General features: G+C 27.0%; 3 protein-coding genes across 3 annotated transcripts in view; 1 reads left to right on the forward strand and 2 right to left on the reverse strand.

The window, feature by feature from the left end:
- LOC148228203 (serine protease snk-like) overlaps positions 1-3,552 on the reverse strand; it is a 5,291-nt gene extending 1,739 nt beyond the window's left edge. Inside the window, exons 1-3 of the mRNA XM_088200239.1 lie at positions 2,765-3,552; positions 2,568-2,690; positions 2,419-2,508 (exon numbers count right to left, since the gene is read on the reverse strand). Coding sequence (XP_088056365.1) covers positions 2,419-2,508; positions 2,568-2,690; positions 2,765-2,855 — 304 coding nt within the window. The 5' untranslated portion in view covers positions 2,856-3,552. The remainder of the gene's footprint in view (positions 1-2,418; positions 2,509-2,567; positions 2,691-2,764) is intronic.
- LOC148228199 (putative sodium/potassium/calcium exchanger CG1090) overlaps positions 1-22,974 on the forward strand; it is a 252,929-nt gene that overhangs the window by 180,973 nt on the left and 48,982 nt on the right. The window lies entirely within an intron of this gene.
- Positions 4,819-22,113, reverse strand: LOC148228204 (transmembrane protease serine 9-like). Its single transcript, XM_088200198.1, has 14 exons — positions 22,005-22,113; positions 19,604-19,768; positions 17,872-17,982; positions 15,379-15,461; positions 15,171-15,298; positions 14,944-15,102; positions 13,225-13,352; positions 12,892-13,046; positions 12,667-12,822; positions 6,114-6,241; positions 5,887-6,045; positions 5,399-5,526; positions 5,056-5,210; positions 4,819-4,986 (listed from the first exon to the last, which is right to left on the reverse strand). The coding sequence occupies exons 1-14, from the start codon at positions 22,111-22,113 to the stop codon at positions 4,819-4,821; spliced, it is 1,932 nt and encodes a 643-aa protein (XP_088056324.1).

The following is a 22,974-nucleotide window of genomic DNA, read 5'->3' on the forward strand; positions in this document are numbered from 1 at the left end:
TTTCCAAAAACAATAACACTGATTGACGATAACAATTATCAAAAGTATATTAGAGATTCACGATCAAATCGTGAAATAGTAATTTTATAAAATAATCTGATTTACAATTCTACCCAATATTTATTAAAATCATGACCAAGAAACATCTGTTAAATTACAAATATATATATAAAAAAAACATACATACAAATTAGATTAAAAATATTATATAATATTAAAATTAAATGATACGAACTCAGCTAGCAGGTGAGAAACCAAAGACAATTTTCTCTATCACCACTCGATTTTCACAACTACAAAGCTCTATGACTCTTCCTTTTTTAACATTGCCACCCGATATATTTTTCTATACACATTTTGATAAATTGTTACTATATACAATAAATTGTGTTTTTTAAGCACTTTAATTTATATTTTGAAACTACGTCATACATATGTAGACAGTGACTAATAAAAAAAATTCACTAAATATATTATTTATATTAAGATTCATTCAGCGATTATCATAATTTCAAAATACTTACTATATGTTATTTATCCAATTGAAAAATCTTCGATTATAGGTCGCAGTTTCCCATCATTATGTGGTTTTCCGTTTATAAAACGGAAATCTATAACAACGATTTTTTCATAGAAAGGTATGGAATCTAATTGACCTGTATTTTTAATTGTATTGCATTATTATAATTACACTTGAAAATATTATTGCTTTCTATAAACAAAAGTCATAGATATTTTTTTATTTACTTATTACAATATACATATGTTTTAAAAATAATAACGTCTAAATTAATTTTACTTATTACTACTAATGTTAGTTATCACTTAAAAATACATTATTGTGAGTAATCGCTATATTTTTTATACATTATTTTTAAATGTTCTTTGCGATCCTACTTTCCAAAAACAATAACACTGATTGACGATAACAATTATCAAAAGTATATTAGAGATTCACGATCAAATCGTGAAATAGTAATTTTATAAAATAATCTGATTTACAATTCTACCCAATATTTATTAAAATCATGACCAAGAAACATCTGTTAAATTACAAATATATATATAAAAAAAAACATACATACAAATTAGATTAAAAATATTATATAATATTAAAATTAAATGATACGAATTCGACCAGCTCTTCGTAACTGACATTAAATAAAGCAATGTGCAACGCAACGGATAACGACAGCCATATGTGTGTTGGCAAGTGGCATCCTGACTCTAACGGTCATTAAAAGAGGACGCGAATGTGATTATCGAAGAGTTTCTGGAACTCGAAACTGGAATTCTTTAAAAATAGTTTGATTTTAAATTTAAAAATATGCTTTGTGACATACAACTTCATGAATCATATATTAAGGCTCCTTAAAAAAGGCACTAGGATACAAGAACGGATAAAAACTAAATATTCTTTTATAAAGGTGTTTCTAAACTTTTCCGATTAAGAGGGAGTGTTTGGTTATTCAGGGATTCCATATTATAGATCCCGATTTAAGAATTCTGTGAACTAAAGTGTAATAGAAGAAGCGAAAAACTGACGGATCATCAAAGTGAAATGTGTTCCTCCTAACAAAGCTGAACACCATGGAAGATTTATCACAGACGTCGTTTACGTGTAAAAAGAACTTTCACTTGCTATGAAAAGTAGTTCTGAGATCTTAAGTGAAAATTTTTTAGCCAAATTTTCCAAAATTGTAAGAATAAACTGAATAAAATAAAATTACATAGTATGGCCCTTTATGAGACTAAACGACCATCTGAATCATCTCCATAGAGAATCTAAATCTCTCTGTAGAGAGAATAAGTCCACAACAGAATGCATTAAAACATTTTTTAATCATCTGCACTAAATAAGTTGAAAAGTAGGTACAATCCTTAAGGAGCCCCCAAATGGATAAAATTTTCTTTTCACTATACTGTAGGTTATAAAAAGTCTACGATCGCTTCTAATATATCGAAAATAACCGAATTAAATCATCCAAACAACTGAGATCCGACAATTTTTTTAATAATAACCTATGACAAACCTTCTCAAAATCCTAGTTTAAGATCTGAGCGCTTAATTTCCTTGATGTTCAGTACTAAATACCATTTACAAAAAAAAAGGATCTCATCGATGTTCATTTATTTCATTAAGCCCAAATAGAAAACTCAAGCAAAATGATGTACCGCTTATTGCAAAAGCAAATCCAGTTCAGTTTAAGCATAAATAACTTTAAATAAAATGTATGTGAGTATGAAAGCAAATTAATTTTAGATTTTCTGATAGATACCTGATACATTAATATGATTGACGTATGGTGTTTTTCATGTAGAAATATTTGTTTTATAAAAATAAGTTTTATTAAACTATTAACACGTCAAATTTCACAGTTTCGTACAATACTAATATGAACACAAAAATTAAGTTACCTTCATTGGCCAGTCTTCCAGTTTCAGTTGTTAACTTAGAATTTAATAATTTAGTCTTGGGTCTTGGACAACAAACGATCGGTCTAAATCCTATATAAAATATTTATATTAAATTTATTAGGTTACTAATATGAATTAATTATCTATACCGTCATATCCGCAAGTCAGAGGCATTATTCTCTTCACTGCCAGTAGATTTTGTACAATTGGACATTGATAGATATATTTACAAACGCCTTGAGTTGTACTATTGTAACTACATATATCACCTTCTAAATAATTAAAATAAAAAAAAATCTTAATATAACATAATGTTAAAAAATAAATTATTTTTCCATATGCTTACCATATAGTATTGTATTCTGTGCATTAATAATTTGCTCCGTTAATCTATATACAATAAAAAGAATAATAGCGGAAGCAAATTTTAGTTTCATTTTCTAAAAAAAATAGTAACACTGCCAATAAATGGTTTAACTAAATAAACAATACTGTATAGTGAGTCCAAATGAAGTCAATTCAGTGTGCTAGCAAAATAATAACTGAAGTAAAGAGCTGTGATTCTGACAATTATAAACCTGTTCTATTGAATAATCACCGTCCCAAGGCTTTTTCGTGGTTTTCATATTCCTTGAATAAAAAATCAGCTTTTATAGATGAAGTTATACACTGTGTATATAAGTTTTCCTTGTAATGACGAAATATTTCGAATAGTTGTATTGTATGTAAATAACGTGTTAATACTATGACGGTTTATAATGATCATTATATTACCTATTATGCTTAAATATCTTGGCTTATATTAAAATTTCAGTATATCACGTAGCATTTGTACAACATCACTGTTCTATTTTCAAATAAAATAAAAGCTTTAAGAGCTAAGATTAATACAAAGCATACATCGACAATGTAATTAAAATATTTCAAGCGGTAAGAACTGCAAAATTTAGCAGGTAACATTTTTTAATTTTATTAATATTGTCTATTGTGCAACACTTTCTTAAGTGTCTAGAAAGATGGTGGAGCATATTTTAATTCCTTTTATTTACTCGTTATTTTATGCGCATTAACAATGGACAATGGATTCAGACTTAATTACTATAAAATTACTACTACGACAATAAAATTAATGATGATGCGATGGGCAAACTTGTATTGTAGTTTAAAAATCAAGACCTCAACTTTACCATATTAATAATTACATGTTGTTGTATAATATTTAAAAACTGCTAATCTGATATTTATACTATATAAATTGTTTATAAATTTATTAAAAGATAATTTGATAAATATACATTGATATATAAAGAAATTGTATTTAATCGAACTATAAATTTGTTTATAGGGACTTCAGCAATAACATTATAAATATGCAAACAAAAATATTTTAGCCTTATATTAACCATTAAAGATTTGAAATTACACCATATACACGCAGATTTAAAAAAAATATAGAAACCACTCGATTTTCACAACTACAAAGCTCTATGACTCTTTTGACATTGCCACCCGATACTGACACCTCCATTTTTCTATACACATTTTGATAAATTGTTACAATATACAATAAACTGTGTCTTTTTAAACACTTTATTTTATATTTTGAAACTACATCATACATATGTAGACAGTGACTAATAAAAAGTATTTTCTTACAAATTATATTCCATTAATAGTAACAAAATCAAATTTTATTTTAGAAAATTCACTATATATATTATTTATTTTAAGATTCATTCAGCGATTATCATAATTTCAAAATACTAATTTTGTCATACGTGCCATACATATTTGTATATTTTATTTATCCAATTGAAAAATCTTCGATTATTATTTTCAACGTTACATATAGGTCGCAGTTTCCCATCATTATGTGGTTTTTCGTTTATAAAACGGAAATCTACAAAAATGATTTTTTTCATAGAAAGGTATGGAATCTAATTGACCTGTATTTTTAATAATATTGCATTATTGCACTTAAACTTGAAACAACTATTGCTTTCTTTTAACAAAAGTTATTGACATTTTTTATTTACTCATTACAAATTTAAATAGCACTTGAATGGATAATGCTAATATAGTACATTGTGCTTTAAAAAAATTATAATCTAACGAAGACAAGTTTAGTTGTGGACTGTAGTCGAAATATACATATGTTTTAGAAATAATAAAATCTAAATTAATTTAACTTATTACTACTAATGTTAGTTATTAATAAAAATAACATTGCTCCCATTAACATACATTATAATATTATACATAATAAATATAAATCATTGGCTTTAAGATACAAACAATTATATAATGTAATTTTTTTTTTTATGAAATATAGATTTTTTATAAATATTGTATTTTACAAATAAGGCATTTAATATCCTAGCTTCGAATTCAGCTGAAACATTACGCCCAGACAATATTTTCAATCCAATCAATATATAAACTAGCATTAGTATATATACCAGGACCCTGTGATCCAAGACACTGTGAACCAATACCAAACGAAGTTACGCCAACTAGATAATATTCGAACACATGTTTTCGAATTAATAAAGGACCTCCACTATCGCCCTATAATATAATAACTAGATACATTATTTATATCATTATATAGATTAAGGTGAATTTTATTATAAATACCTGACACGCGTCTTGTATTCCGTTAGCTCCAGCGCAAATTTGTGAATCAATTATCCCCATTGGGATTTTTCTTCCTCTACCTCTATATATATTATTACAACTTTGTTTATCTACTAAGTTTATTGTAACTTTTTGAAGAACATCTGAAGAATTTGCTGTAAAATAATTTTAAATCAAGGTGTTAGTATTCATATCATATGTCGATGACGGAACAAATTAAAATAAATTTACTTGAATTACTAGTAAGATAAGCAGGGACTTCGATAATATTTAATATTATACATACTTGATCACTTTGTATTTATTATCCTTACAGATTATGTAATTCATGCTAAAAATTTACCGAATTCTGTTGCACCCCATCCAAAAACATCGAAAGATATCTTATCTGGTTCGTTTTTACTAACAGCAAACGTGTCTTGATAGTTGTGTGATAATAATATACAGGTAAAATCAATTGTATCAGTTTTCCTACAAATTAAAAGAGATTCAGTTTAATAGTAGCACCGATAACCAAAAATAAAAATTATTAAATTGTTAGGATTATATATTTATTTTTGGAAATCAAGAAAAATTCTTTAAATTATCTTTCGTCTTTTAACCAAACTGTTACAGAACAATGTGAAGATTATAAATCTACAATTGATTCTTGATTAAGTTTTGAGAATTATTTACCCATTAAAAATTGTCAAAGAAGTAAAAAATACAATAAAAAGCTTTGAAAGATTACACTAATAATCAAACTTTTAAAATGCATTTTATAGCATAAGACTACATAGAAAAAACACGTAACATTTATATTTATGTGTACTTTAAAAAACGAGTTCTTACGCTACTTTTTCTGCAAGCTTCAATATAGCAATATCGTGGTATTTTAGTGGATATCTATGTTGTGGATGAACAAATATTTCTGCAATATCCACATTTTTTGAGTACTGCGAAGCCTCTTTTATATTAATAACGCCTAGCCTCACCACAGTCGGATAAATACTGTAAAATTAACATGTACATGTGTATATACAATATTTTATTTATAATATGGCAACTATAATACTAACGTTCTCCAATTATTGTTTCCTACTAGAGTGCAGTGAGCAGCTGTCAAAACATAGTTTTCACTGATAAGTGTACCTCCACAATTCCAAGCGTATCCAGTTCCGTATACCAATGGCCATCCAATTGCTGCCTGATAAAAAATGTTTTTTAATAATTGTATAAGTTTTACAAGTATTTAAAAACAAAATAACATAATTAAATTTTAGATACCATGCTTTTAAATTCTCCCAAAAGTGCATTTACCCCGCCACCGGCAACCAAGCTAGGTTCATTTGAATGTAACGAATCACAATCTTTAAAAAAAAAACATTAGGTATGATCATTGCTTTCTGTCTTAACGTATAAATGTATTATATAACTGTATGAGCCATGTGATTAACGGAAATTAAAGTTTAAATGTTTATATATTGAGAAAAAATATTTAAGGAAAAACGTATTTTTTATTAGCTCTTAATGAAGTTACAAATAATAAAATTTTAATTATAGTTGTAAAAAATATAACTTAATAAATAACCATGACACAGCTCATGGTTTTGTTATAAAAATAGCAAGACAAGGACAATAACTGCAAGATAAAATCCTAACTAGATTAATACTGTAAAATACAATACACTCTTTGGCACGCTCCCCGGCGACTTTCTCCTTGTTCGATTTCAATAAATTAGGTTTATCTCCTGGACAACAAACGATCGGATATTGTCCTAAATAAAATATTTTTATATTAATAAGCAATATAATAATTTCAATGTACATATGTTTATTAATTACCTTGAACACATATCACAGGGAGTATCCTCAGCCTTTCCCACTGATGATGAACAATTGGACATCGATATATATATCTACAAACACCTTGTGTTGTACTATTGAAAGTACAACTATCACCTTCTACACGTAAAAGAGTTCATCAAATATTTAAATTATTAAATTTTTATGAAATATATAAAATTTATAGATATACCACTTAGAAGATTGTTATTAATATTTTGCCCATCTAATCCGTTTATACAGACAAAAAGAAAAAGTAAAACAAGATATAACATCATTTTCTGAAAAATATAATATTTTTATTAACCGATTACATATGAAATAATGAGTAAAATACGTACATACATAATTAAATTACACTTATAGTCTAAATAAATGAATTCTATATAAAACCTCTTATCTTAAGGATCAACTGTAACAACAAAACTGAAACAGAATTGAGTTGTCGATGCTACTAAATATACTTGCTAACAGGTTTCATAACGTTAACAACAAGGTTCATGCATTATTGACATATATATTAGTAAATGTATTTTATATTGTTTAGTTTTTCTCAGAGAATAATTTAACCTGATAATTGAAGAGTAGCACGAACAACGATGAACGACAAATTATTGCTAGCTTTTATTAAATTATCCGCATAAATCTCCATTTAATTATATTTTTCACGAAATCTACCTTTATTTTGTTTGTGTTTAGTCTTAAACTATTAAAGAAATTCTATAACAAAGTACGTTACAAATATAAAATAATATTCAAACACGCATTTAACTTTTTTCCAACGTAAAGTGGCAATTTTAACACATATAATTAACAATATGAAAGCATGAAATGATGACCGACACAAATCAACTCAACATGAGTACTTGCACGTTTTTAAAAGAACCTAATACTCTGTTATTTTTACCGGAAACCCAGTCATAATTTCAATATAATATTTAACTTTTTCATTTGAAATCAATATACCTTTTAGATTTAATACTTCTTCGTATTAAATATTTTTTGTAGTTAATTAAAAAAGCCTTTAAAATTTTTTATCTTAGTCACAATGTACTAGGTGCTTTCAAAATTTTATTTCGGTATTGTAACGGTATTTACATTTTACAATAATTAAGTATACCAAATCATTCCTATCAATGTCTTTCGTATCATTGTGGTATTTTAAACATTACTCCGGTACACCAAGCATACATAAGGTAAACAGCTGCGCGAAACCTTTATTTACTAATTATATAATTTATTCATTAATACCAGTATTCTATCTATAAATATGCGAATAATCAGAATTTAGTTATATATGCGTCAAAAAAAAAATTTATCCAATTGAAAAATCTTCGATTATTATTTTCACCGTTACACATCATTATGTGGTTTTCCGTTTATAAAACGAAAATCTACAACAATGATTTTTTGCATAGAAAGGTATGGAATCTGTATTCTTAATTGTATTGCATTATTACAATTATACTTGAAAGAATTATTGCTTTATATATGTATACATATAACAAAAGTTATAGATTTTTGTGCTTTGAAAATTTTAGGTTTAGTAAATATAGTGACAGCCATTTAGGGGCTGTTGTGGAGGGCTTCGCTCCATGAAGCTAACTCAAAGAGCTACTGTCTCTCTGTAGAGGCCCTTTCTAAAGGATGCCTTCTATGGGTATAGGCAGAGAACGTAAGCTTTAACTCATTGCGTACGGTGTGCACAAATTTGTGCGTTTCAGAAACCTTCCGTTGCGTCGGTGTGCACAAATTTGTGCGTTTCGTCATTTTAACTTCATACGAAAAAAACCCACGTAAACTGCGTATTTACTGTAACGTATTTATTTAGGGATTTACCTACAGATGTTACTAATATCATATTAACTAAAAATAGTTCAAAAAAGTAGAAATTCTAAATTCCAGAGGCTCAAAACTCGGGTAAAATAAATTCGTTTCAAGATGTATGTTTACATATATATATACAATTTTTTTCTGTGGAATTATCTCACATATTATTTATTAGAAATAGTGAAATCACTCAATACCAAATTGCGAATCACGTATCAATAATATATAAATATATTTAAATAATTTTTAACACTTAACGGTCGATTTACGCGGCGATATTCGCAAGACACCCAACCGTCCAATTTCGAACAAATGTAACTTTTCCGTTAGGCTAAGCGCACGCTGTTATAAAAATGTTAACGAAAAACCCCACCTTATCGGTTTGATTCAGGTAAAGATGGTAATTTTTTTAGAGATATGTTTCTTGAAATTCTTATCTACAAAATTACAAAAAACCCAAAATATTCAAAGGTAACCGCATAAAAAAAGAAATGTTGAGCTAGACCTAATATCTAAGTACATATCAACCCGAAGCATTATAACAAAATAATCAGTGATTCTCAACTTTTAATTGCGTTAATTTATTTTACAACTTTTTGCATTATTATATTTTGTTAGGTTTACAATATATTTTTGTAATGCTTATTTATTTCGTACTCCTTCATTTATTGATACTATTTTCTAAGAAATAAATTACAGTAAATCAAATTCATATTTTTATAATATAAAATATAACGTTTTTTATTTATCATTATTTTCTGTTATATATATATATGTATGTAGAGGTATCGTGGGCATTTAAATGCAGATTCATCAATCCCAAATGTGATATTTTATAATATTTAGACCTGAAATGATCCCGATCTGTTCAAATTAAATAAACTGTTCTCAACATGTTTTCAATTACCAACACATTGAATACCGGGCATTATTCCTAAAAATGGAGCGTGCGGCGGGGATTATTTGCAAAAATTAGGACTTTAATTTGTGTAACTATCCAAGCATATTGGTGGTTCGAGTCTTTATTGGATGCGAAGTATACAGTAAGTGCGTGTTTTTCATTATTTTAATACATTGCGTACCGTGTGGTAAAAATACAAAAAGTGGTAAATATATAATATTAAAGCAATAAAATGTTTAGAATCACTGATAATTTTTAATTATATTAAATATACTATATAAAAAAATAATACATAAATTATAACAGAAATATAAAATAATAATACATAAACAATAAAAGATTACATTTAGCCATAGGCAAACGTTACGTTTGTTCGAAATTGGACAGTTGGGTGTCGTGCAAATATCGCAGCGTAACTTGACCGTCAAGTGTTAAAAATTTTGAATTGCTTGTATAGGTCACAAAATTAGATATTTTCGGTTTTTATTATATACAACAGTATTTTATCATCATTTTATTATTATCTTTATTGTTTTTATTCAAAAAAATATATATTTGGTTATTCTAAACTAAAAATTATATTTTATTTTATTGGTACGCGATCCACAGTTTGACGTTTACTGATTTTATCATTGCGAATACAAAAAAACGATCATCATAAATCTGTTTTTAAAATTTGACGTTAAAACGTTGACTAATTAAAGAGTTACGATGTTTTAAAAAAAATAAGTTTGTATCCTAATTTTCGCAAATAATCCCCGCCGCAAGGCTCCATTTTTAGGAATAATGCCCAGTATTCAATGTGTTAAGAAAGGTGATCCCGGCAAGTTCTAGCATCATGCGAAGTAAAAATGCATGGTGTTCTCTTATGTACCTAACGACACATTGTTACATAATCAGTGTGGCTTAAAAGGTAAGAGGATTTTCAGAAGCACTTAAAAACATGTAATAAGCCTATGAATTTTATTTTTTTTTAAATGTTCTATCACGCTTTTATCTCTTATTAAAAACAGTTTTAAAATTGTTTGGAAACCGTTTATAAGAAACGTTATCCTACATGAAAAATGGTCGGCAAAATTTAAAATTAACCACCCTTCCGTTTATACAGTCTTAATATGCCTTAAAGTTGAGAAGAAGAATATAATTACTAAATAATAAATCAGTTTAACAATATTTTTCATATTTTTCATCAATAGTTGAGTGTCATTGAAATAAATATTAATTATGACTGATATTTTTGCTTTATAAAATAAAATATATTACTGATATAAGTATTGTTAAATAAATCATTCTGTATTGTTTTTTCCTGAGCCCATTCATCATCATAATATGTATTCATACACAAAGTAGTAATATACATTCATATTCAGTTATTGTACATAAGTTTTTTATTTAAATTATACATAGAACAATTTTTGTACAGTTAATAAAATATTATATAATAATAACATATAAAAGCAGTAAAACTAATATATTTATCGAGCAGTTTATTACAGTTGTATTGATAGTCAATCATAGTTTAAAACATATAATCAAATGTTATTAAATTATGTATTAAATATAACTATATTATTATTTAAAACTTTACATAACTAAACGATGGTAATTAGTAATAACAGTACATAACCATCCTACGAGTGCTAGAAATATATCATATTGTTACAACTTTACCTTGCTTTTAATAATCATATTTTTTATATTAATTTTTAATAAACATCATGTAGTAAAAGTTGTGATTACTATTGTGACCTTAATAGTAGTTAATCATCGTTAAAATGTATCAATTTTTAAGATATTGCATCTAAGAACATAGACATTTCATATTATTTACATGTAGAGAGGTTGAGAATAGGAGTGTTTACAACCAAGTATTAGAATTAAAGGAGAATATCATCTCATTTTTAGTATAAAAAAAAAGAAAGAAATTGATTTTCCTGAACTGAAACTAGCTTTTTTGTTATTATTCTAAATTTTTTATATAAGATAAATATCTAATTACAAGAAAAATTATAATGGTATAGGTGTTTAATTTTATTAAAGCATTCAGAAATAGACCAAATAGTAACATTTTTAAAACATCCTCTAAAAAATCACTTTCCTAATATGTAAAAATTTGATAGAAATTTTCGAAAACTAAATTTAATTATTTCAGACCTTAATGCAGTATTTACCTGTTAATTTTAACATTTTGAAGAAATAAAAAAATATTTATTTTTAGCTTAAACAGCTACGTTCTGTTTTAAATTTATTTGATCAAATGAAATTTGTATCAAAACGATCGAATATTTTCAGTTTTCTCCAATCCTCAAAGCAGATAGTACATATGTTCGCAATATAATTACCGTGATTTTTAACATTAAAAGCAAAAATTATTAAAGCGCGTTTCTAAAACTCTTATTTGTGCAATGCTTAAAAAAAGTATATAATAAATATATACATAAATATTTATCTCCTGATGATGCCAAAGAACATCTTTGGCGAAATATCGAGAAAACTTCAAAGAATATACGCGTGAGGATAAAACACGTAAATTAATACATTATATATATACAAAAATAAATATATATATATATATATATATATATATATATATATATATATATATATATATATATATATATATATATATATATATATATATATATATATTACATTAGATTATAACATTTTATAGTTAGAAAAACATTCATGCCTCAGTATAATTTCTGTTATATTGAGATATTTTACAAGTTTAGTTGTGGATTGTAGTCAAAATACAAAAATGAAATATATACATTTGTTTTAAACTAATAACATATAAATTATTTTACTTATTACTACTAATATTAGTTATCACTGAAAATAACATTGCTCCTATAAAAATAAATTATTATATTATAAATAATAAATATAAATCCATTGGCTTTAAGATACAATCAATATCTTCAAACCAATGGTTTATATTTATTATATATATTAATAATGTATAATATTTTTTGTTGAAATATAGATTTTTCATAAATATTTAATTTTACAAATAGGGCGTTTAATAATCAGCTGTAACATTACGCCCAAACAATATTTTCAATCCAATCAATATAAGAACTAGCATTAGTATATATACCAGGACCCCGTGATCCAAGACACTGTGAACCAATACCAAACGAAGTTACACCAACTAGATAATATTCGAACTCATGTTTTCGAATTAATAAAGGACCTCCACTATCGCCCTAAAATATAATGGCTAGATACATTATTTATATCATGAAATAGATTAAAGTGTATTTTATTATAAATACCTGACACGCGTCTTGTGTTCCGTTAGCTCCAGCGCAAATTTGTGAATCAATTATCCCCTTTGGGATTTTTCTTCCTCTACCTCTATATATATTATTACAACTTTGTTTATCTACTAAGTTTATTGTAACTTTTTGAAGAATATCTGAAGAGCTTGCTGTAAAATAATTTTAAGACAAGGTGCTAGTATTCATATCACATGTTGATGACGAAATAAATTTACTTTAATAACTAGTAAGATAAGCAGGGAGCTCGATAATATTGAATAGTATACATAATTGATCACTTTGTATTTATTATCGTTACAGTTTATGTAAAACATGCTAGACATTTACCAAATTCTGTTGCACCCCATCCAAAAACAGTAAAAGGTATCTTATCTGGATCCTTTTTACTAACAGCAAACGTGTCTTGATAGTTGTGCGATAGCAATATACACGTATAAAAAATTTTATCAGTTATCCTAAAAATTAAAAAATATATTAAGCGAATATTTTAAAATTACATATAAAATATTTTTTTTTTCAAAAATAATATTTAATGATAAATTTGATAATAATTTCTGTATACACAGTATGCTGAAACATGTTCGTGAAATCATGTTACTTTAAATAGTCTAGTGCAGAGGTCGGCAAAGTGCGGCTCCGGAGCCGCATGCGGCTCTTTGGCCCCTTAAGTGCGGCTCTGGCACAAATATCCACGGGCATTCGCACCAGATTTAAAAAAACAAGGAAATATGGAGCTCTAAATTCGAACGACTTTCTGTTGATTTGGAAAATTATAATAAAGGTTTGCTAAATTAATAAATAGATTTGGCTCTCAATTTTTTTTTAACGTTGTAATGTGCATATTTGGCTCTTTGGCTAATAAGTTTGCCGACCACTGGTCTAGTGTAAGGTATTCTATTTTATAGAAACATGTTTCAGAACAAGTATATAAAGAAATAGTTTTATTAGTAAATTGTAAAACACAGTACAATTCTTTGATACATATGATAGAAAGATTTATAAAAATTAGGGAGTGTATTAGAAAATCTTTTAGTCAGGAAACTTTGTATAATAAAATTAATTATACAATTTTAAATAATGTTGCAGACGTTCTAAAATCATTATAAATTTGCATTAAAAAATAAGATAACAGTGATATTAAAATTTTACAGAGGAAGTAATTCATTTTATAGTTGAACAAATAAAGAAATACAATAAGTATTAAATGATTAAATTAAAGTTATATTCATTACGACTGTTGTAGACATGAAAAACGTTTATGTGGAATCATTTCAACTACAAGAAGATTCTTAATTATATAGCACCGTTAAGCACAGAGACCACTCCGAAACCCAGCCGTCCAAACTTCTACATTTATACTGTTGCGGCGGGGATCGAGAACCAGTTACTATTATAAATCATTTTTTATATATTTTTACTAGCGAAAGTGAAATAAGTACTATTTAGCTAATTTTTCATGCGAAATGTGCAGAAGTCTTTACAATCGTTTGTAGAATTACTATGTCAGAATAACATCGCTTCTGTCAAATTTTTTATTGTTTTTAAATGAGCAAATATATCTTTCTGTTGCAATCTTCGATCTATTTAATTACACAATTATCCATTCTAGCTAATCTTTTACTCGTGCTTAAAAAATATTAATATTTAAAAAAAAAAAAAAGAGCACGGGACAGGCTGAAATTGAGAAATCTTATAGAGGCTGCCGAGGCTCACATAGAGCTGTGAAGCTTATAAGAATAAGAATAAAAACTCTGAAACGTGAATAATTTATTAAAATATTACGTTTATTTTTGTTTAATGTCACCATTGTGTTCTTTAGTTAAAATTTTAGTTTAATAGTAGCACCGATAACCAAAAATAAAAATTGCTAAATTGTAAAGATTATGTATTTATTTTTGGGATTCAAGAGAAATTATTTAAATTATCTTCTGGTCTTTAATCAAACTGTTACAGTACAATGTGAAGATTTTAAATCTTCACTTGATTAGTAATTTAGTTTAAGTTTAACATTTATATTTATGTGTACTTTAAAAAATGAGCTCTTACCAAGCTTTTTCTGCAAGCTTCAATATAGCAATATCGTGGTAATTTAGTGAATATCTATGTTGTGGGTGAACAAATATTTCTGCAATATCTATATATGTTGAGTACTGCGAATCCTCTTTTAGATTAACAACGCCTAGCCTTACCACAGTCGGATAAATACTGTAAAATAAACATCTACATATGTATATGCAATATTTAATTTATAATATGGTACCTATAATACGAACGTTTTCCAATTATTGTTTTCTTTTAGAGTGCAGTGAGCAGCTGTCAAAACATACTTTTCACTGATAAGTGTACCTCCACAATTCCAAGCGTATCCAGTTGCGTATACCAATGGCCATCCGATTGCTGCCTAATAAATAATGTTTGATAAGAATTGTATAAGTCTTACAAGTAATTAAGATCAATATACCATAATTTAATTTTAGATACCATGCTTTTAAATTCTCCCAAAAGTGTATCTACCCCGCCACCGGCACCCAAGCTAGGAGTATTTGCATGTTTCCAATCGCAATCTTTAAAAAAACATTAGGTGTTAGCATTGCTTTTTGTATTACCGTATAAATATATTATATAACTGCATGAGCCAGGAGATTAACTGAAATTAAATTCGAAGTTTAAATGTTTATATATTGAAAAACAATATTTAAGAAAAAACATATTTTTATTAGCTCTTAATTAATTTGAAAATATTAAAAATTTAATTATGTATATTAATATAATAAGATAAGTAATGAAATTTTAATTATAGTTCTATTAAATATACCTTAATAAATTACCACGACACAGCTCATGGTTTTGTTATAAAAATAGCAAGACAAAGACAATAACTGCAAGATAAAAGCCTAACTAGATTAATACTGTAAAATATATTACACTCTTGGGCACGCTCCCCGACGACTTTTTCCTTGTTCGATTTCAATAAATTAGGTTTATCTTCTGGACAACAAACGATCGGATATTGTCCTAAATAAAATATTTTTATATTAATAAGCAATACAATAATTTCAATGTACATATGTTTATAAATACCTTGAACACATATCACAGGGAGTATCCACAACCTTTCCCACTGATGATGAACAATTGGACATCGATATATATATCTACAAACACCTTGTGTTGTACTATTGAAAGTACAACTATCACCTTCTATATGTAAAAGAGTTCATCAAATATTTTAATTATTCAATTTTTATGAAATATATCAAATTTATAGATATACCACTTAGAAGATTGTTATTAATATTTTGCCCATCTAATCCGTTTATACAGACAAAAAGAAAAATTAAAACAATATATAACATCATTTTCTGAAAAATATAATATTTGTATTAACCGATTACATATGAAATAAAGAGTAAAAATTGTACATACATAATTAAATCACACTTATAGTCCAAATAAATTAATTATATGTAATAACTCTCGTCTTAAAGAGCAACTGCCAACTGAAACAGAATTGTCGATGCTACTAAATATACTTGTTAACAGGTTTTTAATATTAACAACAAGGTCCATGCATTATTTACATATATGTATAAATCAATAATGTATTTTATATTGTTAAGTTTTTCTCAGAGAATAATTTAACCTTACAATTGAAGAGTAGCACGAGCAACGATGAAGGACAAATAAAATATATTTAATATTATTGCCATCTTTTAGTGGCAGTCGTTCGAATTGTTTACAACCCAAGAAAAATATTCTTATAAATCACCATTTAATTATATTTTTCACGAAATTTACTTTTATGTTGTTTGTGTTTAGTCTTGAACTGTTAAAGAAATGCTATAACAAAGTACGTTACAAATATACAATAATATTCAAACACGTATGTAACTATTTTCCAAAGTAAATTGGCAAATTTAACACGTATAATTAACAATATGAAAACATTAAATAAGGGCCAACACAAATATACTCAACAGGTGTGCATTGTTCTATACAAACTAAACCAACTCCCAATACGTGCATAAGAAAATACCAAAATCTCGATGCACAGTATTGACCAGCCAGACATTTTAATTTAAACATAATATTTTACTTTTTCATTTCAAATCAATATAGTTTTTAGATTTAATTACTTCTTCATATTAAATATTTTGTATATTGTTACATCAATCAAAATATATTATAATATGTTTCTAGTGTGCCAGCCCAAATTTGTGAATCAATTTTTCCTACTAGCAAACGTCATTTCTTATAGTCGAACATTGTTTGGCTATAAGAAACCAATAGACCGCATTACAAATATGTCAGATACTGACCAGAAAATCTGATGGTCTGCCACTCTTCATCTTCGGAGACTTAGTCTTAGTATATGAGGATTAAATCGCGGATATTAAAACTCAGCGTTAAAAATTTTACATTTTATTATATATAAGAAAAATAATAACTTTCATTTGATTCATAATTTTCAAATATCCTCCGTATTAAATTATTATTATTTATTATTATCTCGCAGGTATATATTTGATTTTTGTTAACGGAAAATTGAAATTTACTTTTGGAAAAGATTTTACCGTCTTGCCCACATTTTTTTTAATTTTGAAATGCCCTCAATATTGCAGTTGTCTTGGGTTATGCATTTTCTCTTAAAAAAAAACTGTTCATAGTAATAGCTTTCGAAGCAACACTTACATATATAAATGTATGTATGCAGATTTCAGAATACAAATTACACACTCCGATTTAATATTTTGTAAGCAAAATTTAATTTCACAGTTATTTCAAAAATTAGCTAAATAAATTCTAAATGAACACTACACTCTTCGACCAGCTCGTCAGTGGTTCTCGGTAGAGTTGATTTCAAAAACTGGTCTCGTGTCTTGGACAATAAACAATAAAATATATTTATTATATTTATTAATAATTTTATTACCTCACTAGCATGTTTTAATTATATTATATTATTGCAACTACAAATCGCCGGCATTATTCTCATCAATGCTAACTTATCTTGTGCAATTGGACATTGATGCATATATTTACAAATGCCTTGAGTTGTACTATTGAAAGTACAATCATCTCCATCTGTAATATATAATATATCATAATGTACATATTAGGTATTCGATGTAATAATAAACATATATATTGTAACATAATATTTTAACTGTATTTTCTACTGGTAATTACAATATGGCGCCATTGCGTTAATAAATACAGGCGTTAAAATTCATTTTCAACAAATACAATATTTGTTTTCACGTGTGCATATAAAAAAATATATTTTATATTTTGTATAAGCATATATAATATATAAACCATCGCCTTGAAGAAAATACATAAACTGAGATCGAGTTGTAGTAAGATGCATTTAATTGCAAACAGGTTTTATAATCATGCGTTGTTCCATATGTACTAATAATTTTATAACCACAAAGTAATATACATGGCGTATATTATACACTTCCATTCAGAATTCACTACTAGCATGAACTTTTATTAAAAACACTCACTAGTTACTTCAGACCGTAAACACACGAATGTTCAGCCAAATTGAATAACGCATATTAATGCTAAGCATCGACCACGACATCCACAATTAAGAAATAAAATATAAAAAAAAATAGTTTTTTGCTTTAAAACAAGTTTTGTGTTAAATTGATCGGATACGATCTATAATGCAACTTGCCATATAGTTAATTCTATTATTTCGTTAGTTTTAAATATTAGGACTTGAATTTTTTATACAGAATAGAGCCCTCAAAAACCCTTATTATATTGGCTAAAAAATAATATATTTAATAAAAATAGTTTTTTGCTTCGAAACAAGTTTAGTATTATGAGTCGATCGGCACACCATACAAACGTTTATAAGACTTGCAATATAGTTAAAGTCAGTGTGAGCTTATTTATACATATTTAAAGTTGAATTTTGGTGACAGTATAGAATTCTTGAGCACCCTGTATATGTTTGTTAGCAAAATCCAAGGTGTCAATTTTTTGCAAAATGGCGACAAGTATAAAAACTTAAACACTCGTAACTCAGTAGGTTTAAATTTTAACGAAAAGATTGCTATACATAAAACGTTTAAAAGTCTAAACTTTATCTACATAAAATATAAAAAAAATAGTTTTTTGCTTCAAAGCAAGATCGATCGGACCCCCATACGAGCCTTTATGAGACTTGCAATAAAGTTAGCGCTCTTAATTTCTTTATTTTAATGACTAAGAATTGTTTTGTTGTTATCATATAGAATTCTTAAGCACCCCCTTAATATTTGTTATGAAAAAAAATATAGTGGTCTTTGCAAGCGAGTTTTAACTGAGCTCCGAGTCGAAAATAGTGTGTTAACGTTCATACTTGTAAACCAGTAGGTACAACGTCCTTACTATTCATCAATGCTTTCTATTCCTCAATCTTTTATAAACCCAGATTATTTGGGGCAGAACTATTTTTTATCCAATACGTTTTTTATTAGTTACAGGTGAATTACGTTCAATGGTTACGCCCTGGAATATTTTATTTCAGAACGGACTTAACCTGTTCATTGACGATAACCGGGTCTGAGGGTCCGGGTTTTTGTTACGTGTTCTTGTATTATATTCTTACGTACTATATTCAACGCTAAGTACTATAAATCCGCTTATTGTTGAGCCATAATGAAGTCAATCTATTCATCCTTAGTGTGTTCATATAGTAATTAACCCTTATCGTGCATATAAACATTCGAATCAAGATATATCGATTCGTCCATTCTAAAGCTATTGGATACTATGGCATATCGGTGCCCAAAGACACCCAGGGTCTTTGTGATCGTTAAGCCATTTCCAGCTGTGAGTGACGAAGGCTCAGCACCCGAATAACCTCCACCTAATTTATTACCTCAAACCAATACCTACGCTCCCTAGGGTAGAACGAGCCGGGATTAATGTACACCAATTTCCTTGAACGTCGTTTCATAAAATGTCCTTACCCTCGCCGTAATGCGATTCGATCAAATCTTAAACCCATTACATTGAACGACAAATGCTTACATACAACAAAAAAAGCCTGAACCGCCATCTGATACTTAAACTTTAACGATTAATTATTTATATACACAATTTAGGAACTTAATTATTTCAACACATATATGATGTACTTTAAATATAATCAATATAAAATCAAAAATACTCTTAATGGGTCTTTCGATTTTTTTTAATATACAAATACTTATCACTTTTATACTTGCATACCTACATACCTTTAAGCTGATATTAGACATTTGCATAAATTATCGGATCTATCGTCATCAATGAAGAATGATTCAGATAACTTAAATGAACTGTATGGTATTTATTTCAGGGTCCAATAATATTTTTTTTAATATATGTTTGTAATATATAAAATTTTCATTAAAACAGTCAAACATTATTATTTTTTGTTCCTTTGTTATGACGTTAGTGATTAAACATTCCTTTATTTTATTCTTTAACGCAGATATTTTGTCTTCTGCCATTTTGAAAACGGTTAGTACCTTGCTAAATCACATAATATTTTGTATATGTTTCACTTTGTCTTAAAAAGTTATTGTTGCCAACGTCTTTCACTTTTAAAGATGCACACATCCGTCAAACACAGAAGTCCAGTACTTCTAATCATTAATTTTTTTAAATATCTATCGAAAATCTTGTGTTACCCAATATCACTTTTACGAAGAATACAAATCAAGTTGCAATATATAGATTGAGATACATTTTCGTAATACACTTTTAAAACTTCTCAATTGTAATATTATTATTCATCTTACAAATTTACGACTATTCTTTGAAGCAAATGCAATTTCAAAGTCAGCACAATGCTGGCACAACAATCTGACACATCCTCGCCCAGCACAATGACACAATAACAATTCTTATCCCTCGAATTACGCTAAACGTTTGTGTTTACGCAAGACCTAAAAGTATTGTGCATAATGGGAATAAAGTAGGATCGCCATTGAATGGTCCTAAATGGCCCTTACCCCCCACCGAGACAGTTTAGATAAAAGTCCGTTGAAATCGAAAGTCGTGTGAGAAATGTATTATATCGGAAACACAACAAAATTGAAACATTTTACAATCTTAGGAATTTTTCAGCTATCCTCTACGCATTTATTTATTTTTATATACACTGTATTTTTAATAAAACGACGAATAAATTAAAATGGTCGTTTATCATATATTTAGTAACGAATGAGAGTATCACTTAGTCATTATATAATACATACAACGTATTTATCGATTCCTAAATACTTACAAACCGATTGAACATAATATATGGTATTTTATACTAACAGATTTTAAAATCATACCAATCGATTATGGCGCGTAAGAATCATATTGTTTTATTTTATAAAATCAGACAGTATGTTTTTTGACATGAATCTTTTTTTTAAATATTTTTTCACTTATGTAATATATTTTCATTTATTTCTTTAAAATATGCATGTAAATAAATTGAGATAACTATGAAACTATTACTATAATATGAATTTACTTACACACAATTCATGCGTTAAACGCCTTTTTTGCCTTTAGATTGATTTTATGTATAATGGCAAGATATAAATTACATCTTAAATTTAATATTTATTAAAAAAAACTTTTCCTTACGAAACATATTAATAATATAAAAAAATATGTAGAAACACTTTAAAAGCTTGCAAATAAAAACACTGTCCATTTTCATTTTCTACAATTTCAAAAATTTGTATTTATATAATAATGCAAAAAATAATTTTCAAGCAATTTTTATTTTAAAGTAAAGATTATGTAAGTCATTTTTTTTCTGACACAAAAATAAAAATATATCCTTAACGGTCCATAAAGCAACTGTAACTGTTTCGGAAATCCCACCCCACTGTTCGATGCAAATTTATTGCATCCTTTTAAACATTGCGCACACTCCCCTTATTTGTAAGCCAACGGGGGTAGCATTAATGAATTGAAATATTTGCATCGAAAATATTTAATAAATATAACTTTTTTATAAAAAATATTCGTTGAATGATTATTTTTTAAATCTACAATATTATCGAAACCCTAAACTTTTCTTTGTGCGTGATATGTCAAAATATTGCTGCTACTCGAGTTTTTCAATCGTTTCTTCTCAACTTTTTTGAAAGCCCAACCGGAAGACGCCACAAAGAGGTCCAGGAAACAAATTTGTCGTTCAACAACGTCACAGAATGCCATTGTGATCCATAAGTGACGTTCTTTCTTCGTGACATGAGATTGTGTCATTGATCACATTCGTCATTTTCAAAACACAATCGATGCCACCCATGAAATATAGCAAAATTATATAATGGAGGCAACTGTGATATTTATTATTTAAAGCTGATGTAAAATGAATATGTACCTACATTTCTATATACGCACATTTAATATTATGAAAGTATATTGTGAATATATAATATTCACAATATACTTTCAAAGCTCATTTTTTGAACGACAATTGATTTATTGCGTTGAAACTATATACTGCTTCGTCATAGTATTTATAATAATTCTTAAAAATTTTTAGTGTCGAAAAAAGTACAATAATATATGCGGCAATTATGTAATATTATCTGAAATTTAAAATCCGTCTTTTAACAGTTTTCCTTTGACAAAACATTTTTTTATACTTTAAGCTTATTTAATTTCAATTACATTTTTTTTAATGTGCAATTTATTAAGTCTAGTATTTAGTATTTCTCTGTGTTTTTTCCATTTCTCAAAAAATATTAAATTAATTAAATTAATTATAATTTATTAATTTAAAAAATATTAAATTAATTATAATTTCTTAAGACTTTCTGTGAACGTTTGCAATGTTTGCTAATCATAATTCCTAGAGTCGGTCATAAAACTTTTATTGCTAAAAAAAATTGTAGTTTTGATTTTTTATTTTTTTATTTAAATTTTTTTTTTTTTTTTTTAATTTAAATCTCTATTAAAATCGAAACACTATACAAGACCGTAAAAGTAAATAATGCGATTTTGAAAAACCTTTACCCAGAAACTATTTTTTTTTAATCCAGATTTAATTATATGGATAGTTGAATTTATGTT

This window comes from Plectrocnemia conspersa, unplaced genomic scaffold (assembly GCF_051122295.1).
Source record: "Plectrocnemia conspersa isolate PC_06_02 unplaced genomic scaffold, ASM5112229v1 ptg000012l, whole genome shotgun sequence".
Classification (NCBI taxonomy): Eukaryota; Metazoa; Arthropoda; class Insecta; order Trichoptera; family Polycentropodidae; genus Plectrocnemia; species Plectrocnemia conspersa.